Source organism: Odontesthes bonariensis, chromosome 19 (assembly GCF_027942865.1).
Source record: "Odontesthes bonariensis isolate fOdoBon6 chromosome 19, fOdoBon6.hap1, whole genome shotgun sequence".
Taxonomy (NCBI): domain Eukaryota; kingdom Metazoa; phylum Chordata; class Actinopteri; order Atheriniformes; family Atherinopsidae; genus Odontesthes; species Odontesthes bonariensis.
Window position 1 is genome coordinate 15,919,677 of NC_134524.1, and position 27,523 is coordinate 15,947,199.

At 40.2% G+C, this 27,523-nt stretch overlaps 1 protein-coding gene and 1 non-coding gene across 2 annotated transcripts in view; one reads left to right on the top strand and one right to left on the bottom strand.

Moving 5' to 3' along the window:
- Nucleotides 1-798: 798 nt before the first annotated feature.
- The window catches only part of m1ap (meiosis 1 associated protein), an 89,006-nt gene continuing 62,281 nt past the window's right edge, over nucleotides 799-27,523 (bottom strand). Inside the window, exons 5-13 of the mRNA XM_075450880.1 lie at nucleotides 26,340-26,345; nucleotides 11,968-12,123; nucleotides 11,670-11,829; nucleotides 10,077-10,218; nucleotides 9,515-9,578; nucleotides 9,272-9,414; nucleotides 3,119-3,234; nucleotides 2,743-2,824; nucleotides 799-1,020 (exon numbers count right to left, since the gene is read on the bottom strand). Coding sequence (XP_075306995.1) covers nucleotides 799-1,020; nucleotides 2,743-2,824; nucleotides 3,119-3,234; nucleotides 9,272-9,414; nucleotides 9,515-9,578; nucleotides 10,077-10,218; nucleotides 11,670-11,829; nucleotides 11,968-12,123; nucleotides 26,340-26,345 — 1,091 coding nt within the window. The remainder of the gene's footprint in view (nucleotides 1,021-2,742; nucleotides 2,825-3,118; nucleotides 3,235-9,271; nucleotides 9,415-9,514; nucleotides 9,579-10,076; nucleotides 10,219-11,669; nucleotides 11,830-11,967; nucleotides 12,124-26,339; nucleotides 26,346-27,523) is intronic.
- Nucleotides 24,217-24,288, top strand: trnaa-cgc (transfer RNA alanine (anticodon CGC)). The gene has a single exon. It is a non-coding gene; the product is annotated as a tRNA-Ala (tRNA).

Below are 27,523 nucleotides of genomic sequence, written 5' to 3' on the forward strand. Positions count from 1 at the left end.
TGCTTGTACACACGTAGCTCCACTGTACAGCATGTCTGGTGCATTATGCCTGAACTATTGTTTTGCTGTTGTCTTAAATGATGTGTGCTATTGTGTCTTGCTGCACTGTGTGTGCTGTAACAGGCAGGAAGTGCTTTTGTAATATCCATCAGTTTTTAATCTTCCTTTTGGTCTCCCAACATCGGTCACCTTTTTTTTTTGTTTTTTTGCCACTGCCGTTTGAGGCTTTCATTGTGCTGCCGTTTCCCTTCTTTTCATCTTTTGTCCTGCCTCTTCATTGTTTGTGCTGCGCCATTTGGAAGTTTGCTGCCTCAGCGGTCGACGCTGCTGCACTCAGTGGAAACCTTCCTTTTCTCTGTCGCACACGCACTCACTCACGCTTGCATGTGCTTAGGTGGTTCATGAAATTCTGCTCCAGCTAACGCTGTCAATGCTGCTTGTGTGGTGAGAGCAAATAGAGATGAACAGAAGTGTCAAATGAAACCATCCAGAGTGGTGTGAAGGATAAGTGTTGCTCACAGCAAGCTGCCGTGTCTTTTACATTTACATTTACGTGCAAATTAAAATATCCTCCCCTCCTTTACAAAGTCGTAACATTTTATGAGCTGCGTAACTGCTCACAAGCTTTTCAATGGAGACTACTTAGCCAAATGCATGCGTATATGTGTGCTTATGTGCTGACTAAGTTTTACTCTGAATGTGTTGAGACCCCTTTGAAGGCTGGGACATCAGTGTGGGAGAGCTTAGGATGTGCTCTCTGTCCTCGTTTTGCTCTCTTCCTTCCACTCACCCTTCAGATTACTTTTTTATCATAGAGTTGTTGTCATTGTTGTCTTCCTCCTGCCGAATCGGTGCCCGGGCCCGATGGCTGCTGCTGAGGAAGCTCAGAGCTGGACGGGAGGTCTTGGCAGGAGGAGGTCCATGGGACGAAGAGGAGGAGGAGGCGGCGGCAGAGGGCAGCGGCGCCACGGTGGCCCTGACCTTGCTGTTGGGTCCATGCTGGCGACCCTGGTTTTGCAGCTGGATGGAGACACAGACGTGTAATGCTTTAAGTCTTGAAAGTTTGACAAAAAGAAATGAGCACTCTCTTTTATACAGCAGATAGAAAAATTAGAAAAGCTAAAATAAACATTATATATTGAGTTGTCAAAACAAGCAGAGTGCTGAGCATTTTCTCTGTGTGAACTATTTGCATGTTAGCAGCCTTATCAGCCCTGATGAGTCACTCATCTATACACATCTATACACATCAGGCCTCGGTGAGCCTCAGCGGTCGTAATGAATTAATATGAAAGGTTAAACTGTAAGCTGTTATAAGTCAGAGCTGCTTTATTCAGACGGTCTGGTCCAAGTAGGTGTTTAATGGTGTGAAGTATTAGAGCACAGTACGAGTCAGAATGAAAGTGTTGTTAGGATATTTGCCTTCACAGCAGCCATTACAATTTAGATGTGACCCGACAGGAGTGCAGTTGAACTTTCTTCTAGGAAGAAACGGTTTTCATAGTATTGTCATTTTAGTGATTTATTATGCAACAAAAGCTACCTTTGAACTTTTTTGAATAAAGTGTGTTTTGGTGTGACTCAACAATACTTCCTGCAGTAGCATTTTAGCTTTGGGCTCATTTAAAACTCAACTTCTGATTTCAGATTCATCCTTTTTTTGTACAGTGACGGTGACTCTTGTGCAGAAGTAGTAAAGGTAAGTACAATTTTGCTGAGAGGTAATTGAAATAAAGAATTTGTCTTTTTGACTCTTCAGCCTCAATCATCGTAAAATTCTGCAAAAAAAAAAAAAAAAACACAGATACGCCACAAAATACAAGCTACTGTTACAGATTAAAATGCTGTGATATGTCAAATCAGTCTGTGGTTCTTTGTCAAGACTAAGTCCCAATGCTAGTTCCCACCCATGGCTCTATCCCTTCATTTTGCAGATAAAAAGATCCTTTATCTTTTGGAGATCAAGAAGTAGCGGCCATCCAGCCTTTCAGCCAGTGTGTTTTGGGACCTTTTGGATGGCTAAATGACCACTACTCTGATCTCTAAAAGAAATGCATTCTGACAGAGTGCTGCTGGTTAAGAAACTTAATTCAAAGGTACAGTATGTGTGATGTTGTGTTATCTATTGCCCTCCAGTTTCTTCCAAAGTGGCAGTAAAAAAAAAAAAAAAAAACTTCTGGGCTTATTTATTAACAACGCAGAGCAGCAAGGAAAGCCACTTCGTGTGTTTAGATATACATTGCTCGTCCTTAGGTAACAAAAACAAAATGTCTTGTTTTACATTGCATTTTACATTGCATTTCTGCCAATATATCAGCATAAATGTTGACATACATTGGACCTTAAAACAAGCTGATCTTTTGCAGTGAGTCCAGCGTGTAATCTGGAATCCACAGGGCTAAACTGCTTAACTGCACATCCAAACCGGATCAAAGCACAGCAAGAAAATGCTGCGTGTTCACGTCGTCCGGTTATCTGATCTACAAAGCACGCAGCAGCTGCTTCTGAACAGTTTCCCTCCTGTTACTTATGGAAAACTAACGTTTGCGAAGAGCACTGAGAAAGTTGCAAAGATGATTGCAAGTATCTGGATCTCACATGTACAACCTTTTGAACTCTCTCCATACACCACATGCTGCCATCTAGTGAGTATGCAAGGAAGTCAGAAGTTTGGAGGAAGTTACGCCAAGCCTGAGCCTGAGCATGCTCAGCAGACAGATACCTTCACAGTGGTGTGTTTACCTGCCGGGGCTGCCGGCTGACTACGTTTCTGGGGCTCTCTAGTGTCTGAGGCTGCTCTCTGTGGGCAGCTGCTGACTGGAGCCTGAAATCACAAACAGCAGCAGGACAATAAGCACATCACAGTCATCACATGGTTTTACTCACCTGTCTCTCGACCACCAGCAACACTGTTTTAATCATCATCATTTGTGCCACTTCGTTATCTTTCATTTAGTTGCATCCTGGTCGTAATCTTTGTTGAGTCTTCTTATGTTATCAGCTTGTACATCCTCCACATATCTGTCATTTACAACCACCATCTTTTGCTCTAACATTGTAACAAGATGTACACAAACTGATGGTCTTCCTGCTCCATACGACACCTGGTGCTGCTGACCTGTATGGGTATCGTGGCTGTGAGAGCAGGCCTCTGCTCCTGAGGTGCTGGTAGAGGTTACTGCTCAGTGACAGCGGGTTCAACACAAACTCCTCATCCAGCTGAGTGAGACAGCCCTGACACACACAGAAAAACACGTTCTACTCAAGCACTCAACCATTTGAACGCCACTAGCATCTCAGAATGTCTTATCAAAAACACTGAGAGCATAACATCTTAACACGTTTTCAAGCTATTCAGTACTAAGGTCTGTGTAATTATCATTTTCAAGGATAAAGGTGGGCAAATTTAAGCGATTTTCGATATAATATATGCACTGGAATATGTGCTTTTTATAGCGAAGGGCTAAGAATGAGAGGTGTTTCTGTTATTGTCCGTTACGGTCAAGTCATCCATGTTATGGTTGAAATAATAGCAGAGGACAATGATATAGACTTGTGGTGATGTAAGAGCTTTTGTTTCCAGTAATACCTCCACACTCGCCCCTATGTGGGCGGTGGCCCTTTCAAGCTTGGGGTCCTCTACCAGAGGCCTGGGAGCTTGAGGGTTCCACGCAGGATCTTAGCTGTTTCACGCACAGCGCTCCTCTGGACGGGGATCTCTGATGTTGTTCCTGGTATCTGTTGGAGCCACTCCAATTTAGAATTCATGACCCGAGTGCTCCGATTACCACTGACACCGCTATTGTCTTCACTTCCCAAATCTATTCAACTTCCTCTTTCAGTCCTGCTTTTTAAAAAAAATCATCTTGTGTTCCTTCTTCTTGATGTTGCTGTCACATGCAATTGCTACATCTATCACTTCTGCCTTCTTCTGAAGTTTGTCAACCACCACATTGTCTGGTTGGTTAGCCATCGCCAGTTTAAGCCCTACAGGATTTTAGCTCTGTCATTCTCCACTACATCTGGAGGAATCTCCCTCTTTGGCTTTGGGACTTTCAACCCATACTCAGCACAGATGTTCCTGTACACTATTCCTGCCACTTGGTTATGGCGTTCCATGTCTGCCCCCAGATGCTATCTGTTGGACTGTATCAGAGGCCTCTTTGCACAGCCCACACCTGGGCTCCATTCGGGTGTGGTAGACCCTGGTTGCTTGATTAGCGCCTCCATACTGTCTTTTAGACCAGCTTCTTCTAGCCACTGACAGGACTTCTCAATATCAGCCACTTCTTCCTTCTGTCGGTGGTACATGGCGTGCAGAGGTTTATCCTTCCTTAATGGCTCCTTCTCTTCCTCCCCTCCTTCATTGATCAGTCACTTCATAATTCATCATTGTGGGTTATTTTCCTGATGTATTCGTGGATATTGGTTGTTTTGTCCTCCTCACAATGTGGACACATTGTGAGGAGCTTTCTTTTTTTTTGTTACTTTGTTTATTGGTAGAGTTGTACAACATATACATTTTTATCATCATCATCAAAAAATATTTATATATATAATTTTTTTTTTTTTTCCCTTTCCTTTCTTCCTTTCCTTTCTTTTTCCTCTTTCCTTTTTTTTCCCCTCCTTTCTCTTCCTCCAGTTCACAGTGTATGCCCATGCAAAACTACAGTTCTTTTCCATTATATTTCAACATACCACCATATAAACTTTTTTTTTTTTCCCACAAAGATGCACAAATGACACTAGACAGTTGACGCATAGACAAACACGTGAACATACAAGAAAATGGGGCAGAGAGAGAGAGAGAAAGAAAGAGAGAGAGAGAGAGAGAGAGAGGGGACACACACACACACACGACATGACATCATTGAAAAAAATAAATAAATAAATAAATAAATTTAGTGGCGTACCTGTAGGTGTGTGTGTGTGTGTGTAGTGTAGGTGTTGTATTGAATAATATGTATGTGCCGGTATAGTGAGTTGGTGTGTAGGGGTATGCATAAGCTTTGTGGACATCTTCATGAAAGATTTGGTAGCCTATATTGTTGTTCTGTTTTCAAGATATAGGCGCATTTTATTGCACAGATTGTCTGGATACATTTCCTTCCATTTTTCTGAGCAATTTCTAGAAATTAATATATTTTTTTCCATTTCCAGAACACTTTCTATTGTTTTATGCCATAGCTGAACCTCTGGTTGTTTACTTTGTTTCCATAGTCTTGTAATTTGCTTTAGTGCAGTAAGTCTTAGAAGATGAAAATGTTTACGGTATATTCTTTTTATCTTATTTGGTAGGTCGATGCCTAGTATGTTTACTGGTGTTAAAGGTTGTTTAAGATCAAAAATATATGTAATAGCTCGCCTTACCTCCTCCCAAAATGGTTTTATTAAAGAGCATGTAAGGAGTATATGTGTATGCGTACCTTCTTCTCCGCATCCTCGCCAACAATTTATGTCAGCTCCTGAAATATGAGCACATTGTTTAGGCACCATAAAAAATCTTTGGTTAATTTTCCAGCCAAACTCCTTCCAGCATTTTGACTGAGTTGTTTTGAAATGATCTTTCCATGATTCTCTCCAGGAACTATCTGTAATATTTGTAAGTAATTCATTCTCCCATTTTTCTTTTGCATTGCACTTTATTTTTGTCATTCTTTGTATTATTTTGTAGGCCTTCGCCAGACCACCTCCCTTTCTACTTTTGTTTCTATTTTCTAACAAAAAAATTAAAACATCATTTGTTTCCTTTTCAGCCTTTTGTTGAATATAACTCCTAACCTGTAGATATTTGAAAAAGTGTTTTTGTAATAAACCATATCTCTCTGCAAGAGTTTGAAATGAAACTACTATGTTTTCATCAAAAACGGTCAATCCTGTGTTTGCCCAAGCGTCTAAAATGCTATCATCTTTTTGTGCTTTAAAATCTGGGTCATATCTCATTTTTCTTAGCTTTACGCTTTCGCTATGAATTTTTAAATGATGGCATAATTGTCTCCGAGTCTTTATTGTGTTTCTAATACAAAATGTGAGTAGATATTGTTTTTGTGTCTCTTTTTTAAGGAAAGGTAAAGAGCCAAGTAACCCATTCGACAGTTCTTTCTCAATATTAATCCATTTTATTCCAGATTCTTCTCCCATCCAATTCATTATTGTTAAGATTTGTGCTGCGAAGTAGTACTTTTGTATATGTGGAACCCCTAAACCTCCCTCTTCTTTTGGTTGAGTTAATATCTCATATTTAATTCTATGTTTTTTGCCATTCCAAATAAAATCTGCAAATTTTTTATTCCAAGTTCTAAAAAATGTTGGTGGTACTGAAATTGAAAGTGCTTGAAATAAAAAGAGAATCTGTGGAAGCACCATCATTTTAATTGTCTCTACCCTACTATAAATTCCATCAGGGATTAATTTCCACCTATTGAAGTCCTGATTTATCTTCACTTCTAAGATGTTATAGTTGTTATTATACAGGTCACTCAAATCCGAGCTAATGTAGATACCCAAGTACTTTATTATTTGTGAGTCCCATCTAATATTATAATATTGCTTTAGTTCTTGATCCATTTCCCTACCAATAGTTAAAGCTTCACATTTACTTTTATTAATTTTATATCCTGAAATTTTACTATATTTTTCTATTTCTCCCATCAGGTGTTGTAGTGATTCTTTTGGGGAGGTCAAGTAGAGTATTATGTTATCCGCGAATAGTGCTAGTTTATGCGTTTCCTTTCCTATTGTAATCCCTTTAATATTTTTATTTTGTCTTATAGCTATTACTAGAATTTCAATATAAAAAGTAAAAAGAAGTGGAGGGAGGGGGTCTCCTTGTCTTGTTCCTCTTTGAATTAATAACCGTCTTGATAATGTACCATTTGTCTTAACAACTGAGACCGGGGTTGCGTACATTGCTTTAATCCATCTACAAAATTTTTCTTCAAAACCAAAACTCAACATTACTTCAAACATAAAAGGCCATAAAACTAAATCAAAAGCTTTTTCTACATCTAATGTCAATAGAATAAGATTTTCTTCATTTTTATTTGAATAATCAATTATGTTTAGTGTTCGTCGTATATTGTCTGACAGGAGACGACCTGAGATAAAACCACATTGATCAGTATTTATCAGATTAGGGATAATGTATTTTAACCGTTTGGCAAGGATTGATGTTAGTATTTTATGATCTGTATTTAATAGGGATATTGGTCTGTAGGATGAACAGTTTTTCGGGTCTTTTCCTTCTTTGTGGATCAAAGTGATAATAGATGATGTCCATGTTGGAGCCCATCTGCCTGTGTCAAGTGCGTGATTGTAAGCTCTTACCAGTAGGTAGCCAAGTTGATCTTTAAAAGCTTTGTAAAATTCATTTGAAAAGCCATCATCTCCTGGTGCTTTTCCTTGTTGTAGACCTTGTATTTCCTCATTTACCTCTTCAAGTGTAATAGGCTTTGTTAATGTAATGTTGTTGGCTTGTGTTGCTTTCAGTATTTCAAGTTTTTTAAGATAGTTCTGAATTAGTTCATTATCAACTTTCGTCTCTGTTTTATAGAGGTCTTCGTAATACTTAGCAAATTCTTCTGCAATCTCGTCTTTATCCATTATAACTTTATTTTGACGAGTGTTTAATTGTGTTATGTGTGACCTCTCTTGCCGTTTTTTTAATTTATATGCCAGTACCTTTAATGCCTTTGGTCCACCATCATACCGTTCCTGTTGTGTAAATTTCATTAGTTTCTCGATTTCCATCATGCGTAATTTATCTATTTTTTTCCGTTTTTCATCTAACTCAAGTTTGACCTTTTTATTATTTGTTATACTATGTTGTTGTTCTAAACATTTTATTTCATGAAGTAATTGTTTTTCTAATGCGTCCTTAGATCTTTTCCTTGCTGAAGTGTAAGATATTATTATACCTCTTAATACAGCCTTCCCTGTTTCCCATAAAGTAACTGGATCTACATCTGGAGTGTCGTTTATTTCTATATACAGTTGTAATTCCTTTTTCATTTTTTCTATGAATGTTATTTCCTCTAGAAGTGAATTGTTAAATGTCCACAGGGATTTACCTTTTTTGCAATTAAGTTTTAAGGACAGAGAGATGGCTGCGTGGTCTGAGATATTTATGGAGCTAATCTGACATGATTTAACTAATGTAAAATTGTTTCTATACATAAAGAAATAATCTAACCTATTATAGACAGAATGTCTTCCTGAGTAGCAAGTGTATTCTTTTTTACTTGGGTGGAGTTCTCTCCATACATCTACCAGTCCAAATTCTAGACATGCCTTCCTTAATAAATCAGCGTTCTTTTCGGCTTTGTGTAGTCTAGTACTTGTTGAATCTAATTTAGTATTCATTACCAGGTTTAAATCCCCTGCTAGTAAAACTATTCCTTTTGCTTTTGTCACTAATAAATCTATTAACTTAGTCATAAATTCTATACCAATATCTGGTGGATAATATACGTTTAGAAAAGAGAGTTGTATCCCTTCTAGTTTACCTATCACGAGAACATATCGTCCATCTTTGTCTGTGAAAACATCTTCCATTTCAAAAGCAATGTGATTTTTTATTATTATTGTTACTCCCCTTTGCTTTGTGTTGTATGAACTATAATATACTTTACTATTCGTTATTTTCTTTAATTTCTCATGTTCCTCTTTCTCCAAGTGCGTTTCTTGTAAATAAATTATATCCGCCTTCTCTTTTTTCATTTCTAACAAGGTCTTCTTCCTCTTTATAACATTATGTATTCCATTCACATTCAATGACACTATTTTAAGATCATACATGATGAAATCAAATAAGTTAAAGTACTCTTTGCAAATGCTAGTGTGTCATATGCATGTGTGTAATTATGTGGTTTGAGCTTGTAATGGTGTAGGTATAAGTAAGCCACAAATATATACAAAAAACAAAATAATTAAACACATCCAATAGACAAAGACAAAACGAGTAGACGAAGCCATTGCCATTGATAGCCATTGCTATCAAGGAGCTTTCTTGATAGCAATGGCTTCTATCTCCTCATTTGGCCAGGTTATTACACCAGCAAGATATCCGGACAAAAGTGTTAATGGTTTAGACTTTGTTCTTCCAATTCAGCTGACTCTCAGGGACCTGTATCACTTTTTGTAGGTCCCTTAAACTACATTGCTTCTACAATCAGCCCTGTCAGTTTCTCTATTAGCGCATCCACAGGTAATTTGTCTGTTGCATTCTATACGCCTCACTCTAACGTCTGTAAGAAAAAAAAGGTCATTTAACCTGTACAGTCTGCATGGCAGAAGGTGCTGGGTCCTGAGTTGGGACAGGCAGTGAGCAGGGCAGCAACAACTCTCTGGAGATGACCGGCTTCAGGAGGAGGGAGAGAGATGGGGAGGGCTGGAGGATATAGTGAGAATACACACCTGTGTTGCACACAGACACAGAGTCTATGAGTGCACGCGCAAAGGCTTATAAACCGCCTAACAGGACTTCATTTCACTCCTTCTGATCAAAACACCAGACCTGAGCCTCCAGCTGCAGACCTCTGATCAGGCTCCACCTGCACCAGCAGGAACAAGTCACGACTCTAAAAGAAAATAAATAAATACAAATACAAAAGAACAATCAATTTCTAACCAGTCAGAGGGCCAACAAATCAACCAATCAGAGAACTGAAGTAATAGAAATATTGACTTTGTTTTCAGAGCTAATTCATTTTAAGTTTGATTTAGATACTTTTGTGTGTCGTTGGATATAAGAGTACAATGAAGTACTTGCATTCTCTAGAATGGTGCAGGTAAGTTGCTTCATAAGTTCCGCAACATGCATGTTTTAAAGAGGAAACAGTCTGAGTGATCGTTCAAATTTGCCATGACTTCTATTTGCTGAAGTGTCAAAATTTCAACAGGAACCAGATTTGCAAACATAGGACAAAATGCTGCATAACTATGAAAAATGCTCAAAAAATGTACAGGTGCAGCTGTCAACGTCAACAGACAAAATGGGAATTGCCAGATTCTGTTGCTAAAAACTCTGAAATGTAAAGGTCACTTTACAACAAAAAAATTTAAAAAAATACACACACCCTGAGAGTGTGGCAGAGAGCATGGAACAAGCTGTGGTTGGTCTCCATCTCATCCCAGTCCAGCTGCCAGCAGGTGGTGGGGCGGATCACCAGCGGCAGGCCGTACAACACACTCTCACATACTCCTTCTGCGCGCAGCACCCTGCAGCACACATTAACACACAATTGGCTTGCTTTACAAGGAGGATGGACAGATGCTTCTACAACGGAAGAGAAAAATACGTGACTTAATGACAGAAAAGTCGAGTTTACAATATTTTTTAACTTTAGCAGAATGGATGACATCACGAGCAGAGCCACAGAGAGTGACATCACCCCTGCCAAGGTGAACAGTGTGACTTCCTATTCAAAATAGTCCGCTGAAAACCATGAGTCATGTGTATGTAAAACACATTTAGAGCACAATAACTTAATGGCACTCTAAACAAACACACTCTCTTACACAGACACACACTAGCTCTTATTGCCAGAAAATGCAAAAATAATGCAAAGCAGGGATGAAGTTAACGAATGCAAATTCTACCTCGGTTTCTGCTTTCTGCCACCGGCATCAGGATGTGCCTGTGATGCTATTCTGTATGTGTGTGTGTGTGTTCGGGAAGAAATTACATCAGCTTGTGAACAATAGTAAGTTGTTTGCTGCTGATCCATCAGTCTGTCATGAGTAGTTGAAACTGTACTCAAACAGTGACAGTATGATAAGTCATTGATAAGACATAACACCAAACGAAATAACAGAAATAAAAATGTAGGCCCTTCCAACTTAAATTCATTTTTTAGGTACAATAACTTGGGTTTGTAAATTCTTGATTCATCTAGACAAGATTATTTGTTTATGTTTGCCATAGTTTGAATAGTTTTGGGAAGTTTTTTTTAACAGGAATGGGAACCTAGCTTTTGCCATCTATTGTATGCCTACATCTGTACAAAAGTGTGTGGAATAAAGCATCATTATAGCTCTTAATACAATAATCCGTATTTTGTTTTGTGTTTGTTGTCAGTAGGAAGTGTTGCGATCTATCAATCAAGCTTCAACAAAACCAGATTTTCTTCCATTTGGAGCTCTCTGCTGCTGTTTGGTTGCCTACCCTTTCCTTGCGCACCAGTTTTTATATCTGAGACTTTAAATTAATTAAGAAAACATTTCTTTTTGGGTGTGGAGCTTTTTTTTCCACTCAGCTGTGGGTCTCTTTTGTGATACGTCAAGCATTAGAGTAGAACAAAGCGTGCTCTGATGAGATAGAGTTTCATCTAAGAAATATTACACTTCCCTCTGCTATCAGAAAGAAGCCATTCATAGATAGTGGGAATTTTTCTGGAAATACACTACAGTACAGGCATGGCACATGGCCCATATATATCCTCCCTCCCACAGTTTCAGCAGTCCAAAAATCAGAGAGCGGTGGATGTGACAGAAAAAAAATGGGTGCGTTTATTAAAACTTTACAAAAACAACCAAACTAATACAAAATACTGTGGAAAGATATATTAGTGTTCATGTGCATTGCTTTTGCATGTTTATCCCAGAACTTTTCACAGTTAAAAGCACTTCTTGGTGTTTTTCTGGCCTCGAACACCGATGCTAACTCTTACTTGATCGCTTTCAGCCTCTGTGGTGCGGGGCTCTGATTGGCCAAGCCCTTAATGACGGGAAGGAAGTCGCGAATGCTCTCAGTCTTCACTCCCAGGTTGGGGGTCAAGGGGATGAGGGCGGGGCTTATCAGACGCTCCTGCATGTCACACTTCACACACACTGTGCCAATTGCCATTAGAGATTGGTACAAAACAAAGTGTGTTAACGATAATCCTATCCATTCATGATTTGAATGAACCAAAGAAGGTATATGTGTATGTGTGTCTGTGTGTGTTAGTGTGTGACTGGATGTCTTGCCTGGAACGGGATTATCAGAGGGGCTTGGCAGCAGGAGGCGGAGATGCTCTCTGTCTCCTCCCTGTTCTTGAAGCCATGCCTTTAACACAGTTTCCAAGGCAAACACACTGCTCTCCACTTGCTGCAGGTCGACCTCCGTCCCCAACATCAAAGAGTCTGCAGATGTTGCACACAAAGGAACTAGATTGTCTGACTGTGACAATTCATGCTCAAGTTTTAAGGCACTCATCGTCTCATCAGTGTTTAACATTCTTTATTGGAGATAGATTAGTCGTGACAAACGAGCATCTGTACTTTTGGAACTGATTTAGACATTTTCAGAAAAACAAACTTGTAAAGCTCACCATGCTGCAGAGGCAGACCTTTATGTTTTGCCACTAGATGGCAGCAACGTGCAATAAAGCGAGCAAACCGCTGAGCGTGACCTCAGTGACCCAAACACTCTTCTGAACTTGTCATTAGTGGAGGGCTTCACGGCCTCTGCATCGTTTGAAAGCTTTTTTAATTGTTTAAGGATGAGAGGAGCTCGCAGGGATTTCGTGGAGAGAAGAAGTAAGACTATTATTGCCGTTTCAGAAAACATGAGTTGCAAAGAAAAAGTTCCCTGCATGAAATATTTGAATAATTTTCTGGTAATTTTAGAGATATTATGTGAATCCACGTCTCTCCTATCCAATTTCTGCGCCAATGCCTCATGCCTCATAAAGAAAGATGCTTATCATTCCCATTGATTTCCACTTACCCTTACAAAATGTAGGGAAAGAGACCCTGTAGCCCCGCCTGATCCACATCTCATCTTCTCTCTATGCTTCCTTCCCTTAAAGCCCGTTTATCATTGCAGACTAGACAAAAACCTTAAGAAGCCCCCCTGTCCTCTCTTGGTCCCTTTGCCTCCTGTTTAGTAGTTAATGACCCATCAGGAGATAACCAATGGGACAAGAGGGAGAACAGAGGATCAGGAAGTTGACAGAAGGGAGGACAAGTTGTAGACAGAGCAGAGAAGATGGATGGAGAATAGTTAGACACTCCTCGCCTGGGAGGAACTGAGAAACTTTAAATTCATACAGCAGACTAAAATATGTCATAGCTCCTTTCATCTATCTGTCAAATGCAGCTATTTTTGATTCTGGGCCAAAGCTTGCAGAAGCCTCATCTAGAAATAAGCACTTCATCTGAGGGGACAGAATTATGTTTGCTGCTTTTCTGCTAATGGTCGCTGGTGGTCTGATCCTTTGCCGGTTGAGGGCGAGCGGGATGAAAGCTGAGAGAGAAAGAAGATTAAGAGCACAACAGAGCATATGCTAATAACATTATTTCCTTTAAAAGTTTTCTTTCAATGTGTCAAAAAAAAAAAAAACATTCTGTGAAGTCAAGATATTTTGCTTTTAGTTCAGATACACGCTGAATTGCTCCTGCTCCTAATGAGGATTGAAAGACTTCTGGTAATTCTCTAATACTTGGAGTCAGCAGCACAATGCGACCTGCATCGTGAAAGAAAGAAAAAGGAATAGAGGGAATAGCTTATTCCACTTGAACTCACACACAAAATCAACAAAAGAACACTACAAAGACATATACAGTCAAAGGAAGAGAGAAAAGAAAGACAGGATGGGCTCTTGCCTTTATGGAAATGGTAATAGAGAGACAACAAAAAAATCCTCAAGAGATGGACATAGATGGAGGAAAGTAGGTTGGAGGAAATCGATCGCCCTTCACTCTAATAATATTAGTCTGGGGAGCAGGAATGGAGCAAGGAGATGGAGTAAATCAGAGACAGATAGGAGAGAGAAGGAATTATGGGTGTTAGGACATACAGAGCAAGAACCGGAGGAGGAAGCAGTATAGTCAGCTGAAGATAAGATGGGATAGAAGAGATAGATGGGTGTGGTGGGTGATGGATGAAAGACCACAGAGTCAGCAGTGCTTGTGATTCGACCACTGAGTGTGCATGTGTGCATGTGGGTCTGAAAATGTGAGATAAAGGGAAAAAGGAGGGTTCTAAATAACTGTGCTTCCACAGTAATACATCACAGACTGAGGAGAATAGGTGAGAGTAGTTAACCCCAATGAGTGTGTTGGGAGAGACGGCAAAGAGCTGAAGTATTGATGCTGTCAGTCTCTCTCCTGTGGGCTTATCTGCATCCATGAAGAAGAATGTGTTCATATAGCTAAATCCCTGTACAGATGTCCCCTCAGACTCTGCTGTGTTCATTAGGTGTGTGTTTACTACAGGTATGCAAGATTTGGACAAAAAAAAACAAAACCCTACAGTATTATGTTCCATCCGCCCTACATCCCCCCCATAGCTCTCACTGCTTCTGTTCTGTCTTCTTTTGTTAGAGATTAAAATATTTCAAATAATGAGCCAGAGCAAGTGACCCATCCTTCTTATCTACAAGTCTAATGGTGCTCCTGCGTCTCATTAGGATGTCTTCTACATGTACGTGTGTGTGTATATCTGTGAGGATACACCGTGACATGAATGCTGAAGAAAGCATGTTTGAATGGTATTCAATTCTCACAAAGAGTGTGTGTGTGTGTGTGTGTGTGTGAGTGTGTGTGTATCTATGTACGACAAAATTATGGCATTTAAAGCAAATAAATATTTCATATTAACAAAGGATAAAATGACAATGTGCGTTTTAGCATCTTTCAGCTCATTGTGTTGCTTTGACTGTTGGTTCACAGTCATTGTTCTCTTTCCAGCAGCAGCAGCTGATCTCGGTAAAGCTCTGATTAACCCATTTTACGTTACCCGACCAGCACCAAATATAAGTTCTAATTTAAGCACTAGCTGGTGAACACAGAAGAGCATAGAGCTGTTGAAGAGCCAGCCATCTTTCACTGGAGTAAGTCCAAAAAAACAAACCTAAGCGAACTCTGTAGATTGATGTTTTCCTGATGCTGTCTACTATTAGGATAGACAGTGCATCATTTACTGGTGTAGAAGGATAACTGGTAACATACACCAGTACAGCAGATACCTGTGCCTTGAAAAGTTAAAGTAAAGCGGAACCAAGAGTTTTAAAAAATGTCAGTATGTGATGAGAATGGGAATGTGTCTCAGTCAGTGGGGTTACATGGCACTGAAAGGCTTAATTGGCTAAATTACAATAAGATTGAGTTATTAAGCTCATGTATACACCTTAATCGGACAAGAAATTGGATCGGATCGGATTACTCGCAATCAGGGTAACTCGGTTGAAAGTCAAATTAAACGTGCTTGTAGACGCTAACGCACGTGGTGAATTAGACTTTGCGTTCTGCGCATCCTCGAGATTTTTCCCCGGGGTCGTGAAGTCGGAAGAGACGTTATTACTGTTGTTGTCGCCGCCGTCAGAAAGAAAGAAACAACGCGATGGAGAATGCGCCGCTGTGCATCGCGTTTGTGCAATAAGCAGCTCATCACAAACGAAATGTAGAGGGACGTAGCTTCATCTTGCTCTTTGTTCGCCATTTTCTCGAATGCCTTTGTTTGTTGTTGTTGGTAGTGTGTGCAAAGCACAGTAGTGAAAGCAATCGACGCGGGTTTGGCGTGACGTGAGGAGTTTAAAAGACAGAATGGACAGCTGATTAAGAACAACAGCGACAGGTGAGGACAAGTTTCACTCTGTTTTAGCCTACATCAAGTTTGAGACATTTTTGAAGATGGCCAACTGGGGAGACAAGGAGGTCCGCGAGCTCCTCAGCCTCCGAGCAGAGGATGTTATTTACCACCACATGTCGGGGACGGTGAAAGATGGACCTCTGCTGGAAGGGCTGGCGAGAAAGATGGGAGATCGCGGTTTCCCACGCAGCAAGACGCAGGTGACCAACAAACTGAAAGCCATGAGGAAAAAGTTCCATGCTGTTAATGACCACAACGGCAGGAGTGGCAGAGGGCGATTGGACTGGCCATATTTTGACATGTGCCACGCCATCTGGGGAGGAAGCCACTCTGTATTTAACCCTACCTTCGACGCATGGCTTGTGCCTACGTCATTGTACACGCTCAGCATTTTATGTGTTTCGTGTGAAAGCGGGTCTCAGTGTGAAAGGGGCTTTAGATTATCAAGCAAGCAGCCCCTTCATGGCTGAAATAGAAAAACTTGAGGCTGGCTCCAAAAAACAGTCAGTCCCCATATTATCTTGGCTAACTTTACAGAAAAAACAAGCTGGTTAAAATTGTGTTAAAAAGTTATCTATAATGTATGACGTGTCACCCCAGTTAAGCGACAGGTAAGTGCATGGCCAGAACCCAACAGCCATTCACACATTCCATGGATTCATACCACTTCCGGCTCCAATCAGGATTTTTGGGTCCAAACACAGATTACTTGTCATGGTCTGCAGGTTTTAGTTATGTCTTTGGTTCTGTTTTGGTTACTCAGTTGTTCTGATTTCCACCTTTCCTGTTTTAGGCTTGGCTAAGTTCTTGTAGGGTTTTCTATTGTGACAACCCCTCCATCAGGTGTCAGGCCCTGTCTCCTGAGTGTTATTTTGCAGCTCCTGAGATGAGGTGATTAGTGGCATGAGCTACACCTGAGTTCTGTGAACTCTGGCCTATAAGTCCTTCCCTTTCCTGCAGTCTGTGGGCCTCTCTTGGTTGTCAGGAGATCTCGGCACCTTAGATGGTCTCAGCGTGTTGGTTTGGGGTCCGGTTCACAAAGCAGGTTCAACAAACTCTGAGTCTAATTCTGAACTCTGAGTTGATCTACTCTGAGATAGAAAACTCTGAGTTTTCGGTTCCAGAAATGCTGATTTGAGTTAGTTTAGTCAACTCTGAGTAGTTTCACCTTGAGTTAAGCGCATGCACCACAACTATAAAAAGCCAGCATCAATGGAGCCCCGATTTGACAAGTTACCATGGCAACGGGGAAGAGGAGGGCTAAGTTTTTCACCAACCTTGAATTGGAAATATTAATGCGCTCATATGGCGAGTTTTAACACGTTTATAGAAAGAAATGCAATAGGGAGAGGCGAGACGGCGTGGGAGACCATTGCTGCTCTGGTCAATGCGGAAGTTTAAATGTAGTCCTTGCAATCACAATAATATTACAGGGGGAAACTGTTTGAATGATAGCCAATTAGTTAATTTAATTTAGGTGTTAGGTGCAATCCTAACACCTAAAGTTACCTCCCTCTACCTAACTCAGTTTCCCTCATTTCAGGTTTAACAAACTCAGATTTTTCACTGAACCTGCTTTGTGAAACGGACCTTTGGTTTTGTTTTGTGTGACGCACGGACACACACATTTGCATACAGCCAAACGCATATCCACTACTGATGCTGATTTCCACACATTAACATAATGTTTTAAAATCTATCATATTTTTTTTAAGGTTTCCATGTCTGTATGAACCTCCTTCCAGCTACAGTTATGAACCAGCCTGTAACCCTGTTTTATGTCCTTTATTCTTATTGAATTTCTCAGTCAGTTATTTGGGTTGTCTCAGCTGCTCTCTCTGTACACCTGGATTCAATGAAACATTTACACCTGCCCTTAGTTTGTCTTCAGCTCCCTGTAGATAAATACTCCATCGTGTCCTTTGTTCAGTGCCAGATGATGTTTTTTTTTCTTCTCTCTCTCTCTCTCTCTCTCTCTCTCTCTCTCTCTGTTGGAAGTAGTGGAGAGGTTGCCACTGAAGTGCATTTGGTTTGTTTTAGAATTAAAGTTTAAAAATGTTTATTAGTTGTCCTCATCGGTCTGCCTCCTCCCCTGAAGCCTTTACAGTCAAAACTGAACCAAGCTTCTTCAAAACAACCAGATATCCAAGGTACGGCACACAGTAATGGGTACAACAACACCGCAGCAGAGAGAAGAAAAGAGAAAAAAGCGGCAAATGGAATTAAAAGCTATTGTAGATTTGACACCCGAAAACAAATATCTGATCTGCACAATTTCAGCAGGTGAATATTTAACTAGTGAGCATTTTCAGGGGATGAGGGCTTATTCTTCGCAGGGGGTAGGACTGTCAGTCTTCACTTCTTAGTGGGAGGCAAATGAAAATATTTGTTTTTTTAGAAGAAGCGACGGCCCTCAAAGGAAAAACCCTCTGACCACTTACAGGTCTTTAAACCAACAAGCTTTATTTGATTTGGTCCATGACCTGAAAGGCTTTGTTTGCCTTTGCTCTGTAAATCGGTAAGAGGGGAGATGACTACATCTGCTGCTTTCACTAATAAATACTGTTCTTCCTCCCAGTCTTCGCTGCTGACCCTCCACTTTCACTGGCTCACGCCCAGTAATGTTTCCTTTTATCAGTGCATTAGAAAGAGTGCACCATGAAGTTGACCATCGACTAATTTAACATGAACTTGTGCGTTTCAAGTAATGACACTAATGGTTTACACGAAGAACAAGAAGCTGAGCTCCTCTTTACTCTGTTTTCACTCAGAGATAAGTGTCTCGTGGTACGGGTAATGGACACTATGACTAATGGTGGGGATTCTCATGAAAGTTTCTAGCAAACATTTCGTATTTCCTTTTAATACCACAGTGCTAGGTACTGGTGGAACTCCTTAACAGCCCGCTAAATGAGAGGGTAAATCGTTTGGAATTGTTTTTTCTGCATTGCACAAGTTTTTTCGAATGATTCACTGAATCAACTTTAGGTTTTTTTTAAATTCCCCATCCCACATATTTCCCTGGCTGAATCGTGGTATTTTATGGATGACAAAACCTTTTGTTTCTCCTTCACTGAGGTCAGGAGTCAACTGCACGGCAGATCAGTTGATGTTTGGACATGATGGATTCTTTCCCCATTTATTCCACCTTGGAACTTATTTCTGTAGATGTGGTTAAAATGGCAAAATATACGTATGACTGTTACTCCATAGTCCTCAGTTTAAATCGCCCAGCGATCATATTAACGTATCTATTCTATGCCCATGTGTCAAGGACGAGGCAAGACAGCTGTATCAGCCTAATGCATCCCACTGATACCAACTTTTTACAGTGTTGATGAATTTCTTTCTGTGGAATTTCCCTCTGACATCAACATTTCTCCTACATAATGACACCGACAGCACACGCTCTGTCCTCGCCTGTCGGCGTGTCTGTGTGAACATTAATGATGAATGGCTCATTGATGCAGTTAGAGACGATGACAAACAGGACATTGATCGTCTGGTCTGAAACACAGGCTCATCAGACCAGCGGCTGTGTCACATAATTGCCTCAAAGTCACTTATATTAAAACCATGCGGTCATAGGGACATTTAAAGGACAGACACTTGAAAAAGACAAAGGGAAAGAACGGCTCTATTATTGGACTGTGGAGGGAGAGATGGAACCAGATATATCACAGAGAAGACTGAATAATGGGACATCCTTATTAAAGAGTGATACATCCTTATTTAAAGGCTTATCAGGCTTCTATCTTATTATGGCAGTTTTTCTGTTGTATTTCTGAATGCAGAAAGCAAAGCTCATTTGGATGTGAACTTGAATCTTTATTCAGGATTCACGCGTTCACATTTCAGGCATCAACAGTCTCGCCTCCCGTTCGCTTTGAATCGGGGTCATGTTTTGCACTACCAAATAGAATTCTGGGTCCATTGCATTGGAAAGTTGAGAGTAGTTCAGCCTTTTCAAGCAGCAGCAGAGACAGCAGACGGCATTAATCTGAATAACCGTACGTCTGATCTCAGTACTGCAATTCCAAACATCAGGCCTGTCCCCCGTTGACTGTTAACACATCGCAACTTGCACTGTGAAGAAATGGGGGCATGTTGCAGCAGTCTCACAGCAAAATGTGGCATAGTCACAGAACATTTAAACATTTCATCCTGTTACCTTGTGAGATCAAAGCACGGCCCTGCTATCTAACCCCTCTGACCTCTAAATGTTGCCTTTTCTGCCTCTTAAATGGGATGACACCAATGTTTTGTGACCATTTCCCAAAATGCTGCCACGCTGTTGTCCTCTGTGGAGCAACTCGCACGAAAGAGAGTGAAAACGGACTCTTAAGTTATTTGCTTTAAGTACGAACCAGCATGGCATACGAGTCTGTGCACGCAACGCTGTGCCGCTGCGAGCTAAGTTCTAGCTTTACCTCCTCTGAATTACACACCCTCTTTGTTTAGCCCATTACACCAAAGGCTTTGTTTCACAATCCCTTAAAAACTTAAAGGGTTTACTTCATTAAAGCCTTTTAGTCCTCAGCGTCTGAAGAATGTTAAAATGTTCCTCTTTTTTCCTATTTTCAGATTATTGACTTTGTCCCTATGTTTATCAGTATATTTTAAAAAAATTGAATATGATTCTGAAATTGTATAGTCTGTTTTGGAAATGTTGATGCATTGTGTGTAGTATGTTGCTGCAGGCCTGAACGGTAGAAAAGCCCACATATCACATCACGCCAAATGCGATTATAAGACTTGTGCAGAGAGAGGGGTCTGTGTCCATGTGGGTTTGCTTTTACCAAGAAATTGAGATTTATGAGCATTTTAGAGGCTCCAGATGAGGTTTATAACATTCAATTTTGGTTCAGTCTGGTTAGGAGTTAGTCTGCCGGTGATTAAGGGCCGACATTACACCTCGAGGAAATCCCATTTCTGTTCTCATAACGTTTAGCTCTTAATATTCAAACTGACTGAATTCAAAGATGGAAAAACTGAAAGACTCAGTTTAAATTGTCTCCGGAGCCTATTTATTGTTCGCTTCCACAGAACTGCACTTAGTCTGTCCGACTGCATTAAGAAACAACCGTCTGCTGGGGCTGAGAATGAGACAAAATGATACTTCACTTTGCCGTAAATTTTCTAAAACAATCCTTTCTTGATGTTTCTGACTTTTTCTCATGAAACTCTCTCCACCTCTCATCCTGAGGGACATGATTAACAGGTCCAACATCGTCCGTGTGTTTAATAGCTGTGAACCCCTGAGGAACTTTTTTTTGTTATTTTTACTTGTATCTCCGCTTCCTCTTGAGCAAATCCCTTCACAAAGCATCTGTTGTTCTGTGAACCGTGCAAAGAAAATAATAAACTGAAAATGTTTCTTTTGGCAGGCAAAGTATGTTTCTGCAAACCACAACTGACGTGAAAACATCTGTCTTACCACACCCTTTCTTTGAAGTCTTCTGTCATGAGCGTGTTGGTGTAGCCATACTGTAGATCCATAATAATGGTTTGATTGTGATCAAATGTTGCCTTGCAGTAAAAAAAAAACTGGTCAGTGTTCACGCGGAGATGAACTGACAAACAACTACAGTGTTGTGACAGGATGGAAAGAGAAACTCGTGTGTTTTGGCGTGTGCATGATGCAGAGCAACAAGCCAGTTTCACCGAGAGACTGTGTTCCATATACTGGTGTAAACAGAGATGCTGGTCTCCATCTGTGTGACCACCTGCTGTTCTGTTAATGCAGACGTGTGAACAGCCTGACCTTGGCACTTAGTGGATGTGCATGCAACATATTATTCAATTAATGACGCAGAAAAAAAACCCAAAACCCAGTTCCTTTCTTGATTTTGTCTGATTTTGAGTGTGTGCAGTATTTGCAGTTGTTTGAGCGTGCATATATCAGGAGGTCTGGGTGGGGTTTCCTCTGAGCACCTCTGTGCTACCACACATTTAACCCAACAAGCTGACTGTGATGGAAAATTAGCAAAGAGACAGAGAGAGAGAGAGAGAAAGAGACACAGCGGGAGAAAACTAACCTGCGTTGAAAGACTTCAAGTGCAGGGTTGTGATAGCACCAAATAAATGCTTGGCAGAGAGTGGAAACGGAGGTGTTTATTAATATCCAGCAGGTGCAGAGTTCACATAGGAGGTCTGAGCATTCGAAACAAATCAGAAATATATATTTTTTGTTTTTCTAGAATGTACTAAAACGGATTAAAATCAGATGTTTCCACCCCTTTGAGGAGGCAGGATGTTTACGAAAGGAGACAATTTCACACTCAACCCTGATGTCTGTTATTCATTTTTGGAGGGAAATCGTTTGCTGGCCACAAAAAAAAAGAAAAGTACTTATCAGAAATCATATGACGATTAACGCACATCCAGGAGGTTCGCAGACTTTGTTCATACGTTAAGAAGAGCTCATTGCATGGTAGCAACACAGCCACACTGCACTCAGGTCTGAGCAGGACGACTGATAGGGAGCACAGGTTCCCTGTCATGTCAAAACATGTCAAGCGCTTCTGCAGCTAATCAAGCCGACTCAGGGGGTCTCCATGTCAATAATGTCAGTGGGAGGATTTGATCTGCACAGGTGCTCCTCATGAGGAGTGAAGAAAACACGACAGAGAGAGAGAGGGAGGTGTTTCAGGAGAATTTCACGTCTCATCATGTCAGAAAATCTTTATGCCTCTTCCTCTCTTTCCTAAATGTGTATATCTGCTCGCCTTACTTTTCTGCTTCTCTAAGAAAAGGGGCAAAGTGCTGCTGGTTGTCTTTGCTTTAGGTTGCAACATCATCTCAATCCCTTTCAGAGTGATAACTGGGTGACTAGAGCCTTATTTACTTTGTTCAGTTAGTTGGTTGGAAAACTGAGTTAAAAAGACTCCTGGTACTTTCAAACGTAGTCTTTTTCTGGATTATTGTGGCAACTTTTTTTTTTTGATTATATACTTTTGCCCTGAGTTACATACTGTAGCTGTTTCAAATGTAAACTTTGGACGATGTCCTTAGTATCGGGCCCAGACATCATTCATTGCCAGTCTACAGCTATGCACTGTGCACAAATGAGCGAGGCTAGGTGAAGTGTGTACATTGTATGTACACACATGGTTAGAAATGTGCATGTGCATTCCTTTCAAATGATTTATAAAACACTGCATAGGCACGGCTCTTTTTATGCATCTCAATCACTGCACGAATGTGATTAAATTTCCATTTTGATCCACGAACGGATGCAAAGACTTTATCAGTCATCTTGATATACAAGATGAAGGCATGGTGATGAACCAACAGAACAACAACTGCTGAATTAAAAAGGTAACAAGCAATTAGCTCCGTAGAGTCAGAACAAAGCACTCTGTAAAGGTAAAAAGAAACGTCTGGATTTCGAACCTCACTGCACATTTTTCCTTCGTTAATACGTGTTTGTTCGGAAAAGAAAGGCACACACTTGGTTTTTGTCTGTATGCACTGTTTATTCATCTGGCCCCTGAATTCAAACCGAGCTCTAGAAACATCTCGTTATACTTTACAGTTTATATGTTAACACAACCACATTCCAAAGCCAGACATATTTAAGAAGGCCAAAGTATTTCTGCTCTGTGTGTCTAAAGCGACTGTGGACGTCAGGCCAACTGAGAAGAGTCGTTGCCTCTAGGTACTGATTAAGTTTTACGTCAATGTTGCAATGTAATACAAGAAATATGACTCGGTGCGAGCCCACAGGATGAAGACCTGGTTTACGTTTAAACATCTTGGCTGTGGGCCAGTGGATTATAATCCTCCTCTCAAGGGAAGAAAATGGTTACAGTCATTATTCCTGCTGCTCAAAGTGGATTTGTGGGATGTGTGCTGATCCAAATACAACTGTGTGGGGTGTGGAAATGGCTTTAGTGTTCTGAAGGAAGCGAATTAGGAGGTGGGGAACACTTCTGAACAGAGAGAGCATTACTTGTTCAAGGTGGCAGCCGTAAAGATAAAAAGGCCCACAGGACACACTGCATTCACTGTAACAGTGAATGTGGTTACATAACACAACACCCACAATTTTGACAGCATTCATGTGTTCAGTACTGACCAGATGAGGAACGTTTAGACTGAAAACAGGATGTTTTGCTGAAAATCAGTGACATATAAGGGAGGACAGAGAGAGAGAGAGAGACATAACATTGCAAAGAAACCTTTTTTCCTCCAAAAAGAGAGAGAAAAAGGGAGGCAGCGGAGGAGGAGAAAGTAATTCAAAAGAAGGAAAAAGTCCTGCTATCTCTCTGCTATGCTTTGATTGAGTATGGCAGACTGTGAAGTGGGGTATGACTGAAAGAAAAGTGAAATTATGAGGGAAAATGACATTGGCAAGGACCACACACACACGCACACACACACACACATAACACCTATACATCAGCATGCACAGAGTGGGAGTATTAGTATGTATATTATTTATACAGATATCTGCACACAGGATGCACAAAAATATTCTGAAGCAACACGAGCCAGTATTTGATTGAATAAAATGATTGTGTACAAGGAAGGTTGAGTATGTTTCACGTGTAAAGCCTCACGCTGAGCATTTCCTCAACAACCTGTGCTCATCTAAAGTTTTAAGACTCTTTTCCTGGTAAATAATATGGGTTGTTAGTGGGGATGTAGCTCAGTGGTAGAGCGCATGCTTCGCATGTATGAGGTCCTGGGTTCAAACCCCAGCATCTCCAGCTTTAACTGGAATAGTTTACGTAACATGTGCAGTTTTATGTGCTGAGTAATCTTCTGGCATTTGTGTTAAGGATTCCTTCAAAAGGAGATTCCACCTCGTGCTTTGTTCATCCTCCGTTCCACACACACCAGTTCTTCCCACTGGTGGAGGAGACGAGCGGAGATGAAATGAGCTAAAAATGACAAAATGAGACATCCTCGCTTCAGGGAGGACTTTTCAAATTGAGATTAGTTAAATATAGAGTGAACTATGAATATTTAAACATCAAATGGAATGATAATTAGCAGAGTAAGGAACTGCTGCTTTATTTCTGTGTTGACTTGGATTAAGACGACTTCATGCTTCAGTCTGTCTGTTCAAACTGAACACAACATCAGTTTAATTTGATGCGACTCTAAGGAGGGTGTTTAAGTAGAATAAAGGCTGACATTTGAAACCTGGATTTACGTTCTAAATATACGTGGGTGAAACGAGTCTTTTTACACAAAGTTAGTCTTAAAAACAGACGGACGAGCTGACAAAAGCAGAGAAGTGATGCGAAAATAACTCGAGCCTTTCGGATGAGTACGGTATTTGTCAAAATATGACGAGGATTTAATTTGTTTGAAAAGGATTTTGCAGGGAGCCTTAGATTTTCACAATGCTGCATAACCACAAAATATGCAGACAAAAGATGAACACTCTTATACATTCGGGGTTCATTTACATATATAGATCTTTACATTATCAATGAGATTGTCATGGGAAAAAAAATATGTAAATCTAATGGCAAGAGATGAGTTTGTAAAGATTGGATCAATGTCAAGGCTGGAGATTTATTTTATTTTTTTAGGTAGTTTGCATGTGCTTTCACTGACCTAATTTACTAAAGATAGAGTAAAGCTAACAAAAATAACTCATCTCTTGGTCCAGCATTTAAAATAAAACAAAGGTGTTCAGTGAAAGAGCTTTGCATAAGCTCTTTATCACGTGCAAGTACGCACTGTCTGTTGCTCTGCCTACAGCAGCTTCCACTCTCATTAATAAAATACCAAGTTATGACCTTTTCTGAGGGGAAAAGGAGCCGCTTTCCGTTGCAACAGGAAATGTGCAAGATTTATCAGCTCTCATGTGAAGATACCTCGCACATGACAAAGATTCTCCATTCAAAGAAAGAACAAATGTTTTTTTTTTGTGAGGTATGAATCCTCACATTCAGACTACCTATCCATCCATCAATCTGCTGTTTGCAGGCATTTATTCTTTATGAAGCGCATTTCTGCCTCAGAGGAGTTTAGTTGTTGAATATTGCAAAGATGGCCGTGTGTGTCTCATAACAAGCCCACATTACATAACAAAACTTTAAAACTGCTACTGTTTGCCGAAGCTGAGCGTCAGAGAAGGACAGCCAATCCTCTCGCTGCGTTTCATTAGGTTATGTAAGTAAATAGACTGCTTTTATATAGCGCTTTTGAAGGGGCTTTAACCTATAAGCCACATTCGCACGTTCACACAGCACCTACCACACTATGGACTACTCCTCTCTTTCCTACACAAACTCAGTGCTATGCTCAAGCGCGCTCAAACACGTGCACAGAAGAAGCCAAGGATTAAACCCTCTGACTGATGGAGGACTGAAGTTTTTTCTTTTTACATGCATGCAACAGAACGGGCGTATTGTTAGTGATCAGTGTAAATGTGAGGCCTTAAGAATGAACCCTACATGACCAACATAAGCAGCAGCACAGAAGCTATTGCCACTGCTGAAGCCAAAAAAAGAGACGCATATTTAATCTTGCACTGCGTCTAGTCTCAAATGGATTTGCTACCTCCTGATGAGTCATGACTCAACTCAAAGAGATGGGGATTTAAAAAAGAAAGAAAGAAAACAAAAGCCAGCTTATTGGCCTTTTCGAATACATATGGCCTAAAAATAAAACATTCTCACCTTTATTTGAGGATTTATCAGTCAAACTCTTTAGATTTCTTCCCCTTTATAGTTATCATAGATGAAAATTGCTTTGGTGCTGCTTCATTGTGGCATGTGTAACAAATGACACAGTGCACAACCTTGGGCTGAGCGACAGATGATGCCATCCTCCATCACTTCTAGCTAACAGGTTTGGTCATTTTTAGCTATTGCCGTTAACAAGCTTCCCCTGACATTTACGGCCTGCTGTTGTTCCTAAATAAAGTGAAGTAAAAGCACGTTTTCTGCTGAGTAAGCTAAATCCTTGTAGATTGATTTATACTCAACTCCAAACATGGGACAAATAATTAGGATGGGTGACACCACCGAATATCAATATCCTGCTTGATTTGTTTTGAAAATGATTATTTTAATGTATTTTCATCGATGAGAGTAAACATTTCTTATCATTTGCATCATAGTGCTGCAAACTTACAATAAACTGAACCCTAAAAAGATTTATTGAACATTTAAAAGCCTATAGTTGATTAACATCTAAAAGTGATGTCAATTTAATATGACATGTGACACGGCTGCATCATATGTGTGTTGCTTTGTGACAGTCAGCTGCTTTATTTGACTAATTCTGTCAGATCAGCAGTGTTCTGACCTGGCATATATTTATTTCATTTTACTATACGGTGTAAGATTACATTTCACGCCCACTTTAAAGGTCACAGACAAAAGACTTTTTAAAGATCCTTGTGTTCAATGACTGTTGACTGTTCAATGACTTGACTGTTGCTTGTTTTTAAATTCATTTAAATGATTTTATTTGTTTCTCTTTATATTCTTTTATGTATTTTTAATGCTTCTTCCACTCCCTGCTGCAATGCTTTTATTTTATGTAAAGCACTTTGAATTGTTTGTACATGAAATGTGCTATACAAATAAATTAGATTTGATTTGATTTGATTTCAACGTGGTTTGCTGCAGTTTGCAGCTACTGTACACGCATGTGTAAATAACCTTTTTGGTTTTTGTAAACCTCCCTCTAGTTTATCGACTCCGCGGACCACAGTATACCATGCTGCTTTTTTCACATCAGGTGGTGGTATAAATGTTCAGAAAGGGCAAATGCTGTTCGCAGCAAGGTTTATAAACACTGTAAACATTTGAACGTTGAACGGCAGGACAGTGAAGAGTCGGTGCTGAGTTCAGGCTCTGGCTCTGAATCATCACTTTTTGTGGCATACAACAATAGGTGTTACCCTTTTAGTTTAGTTCATGTTTGAAAGTAGGCTGTGACATCAAGTATTTTTCACTTGTGGCCCATGTCATTTGT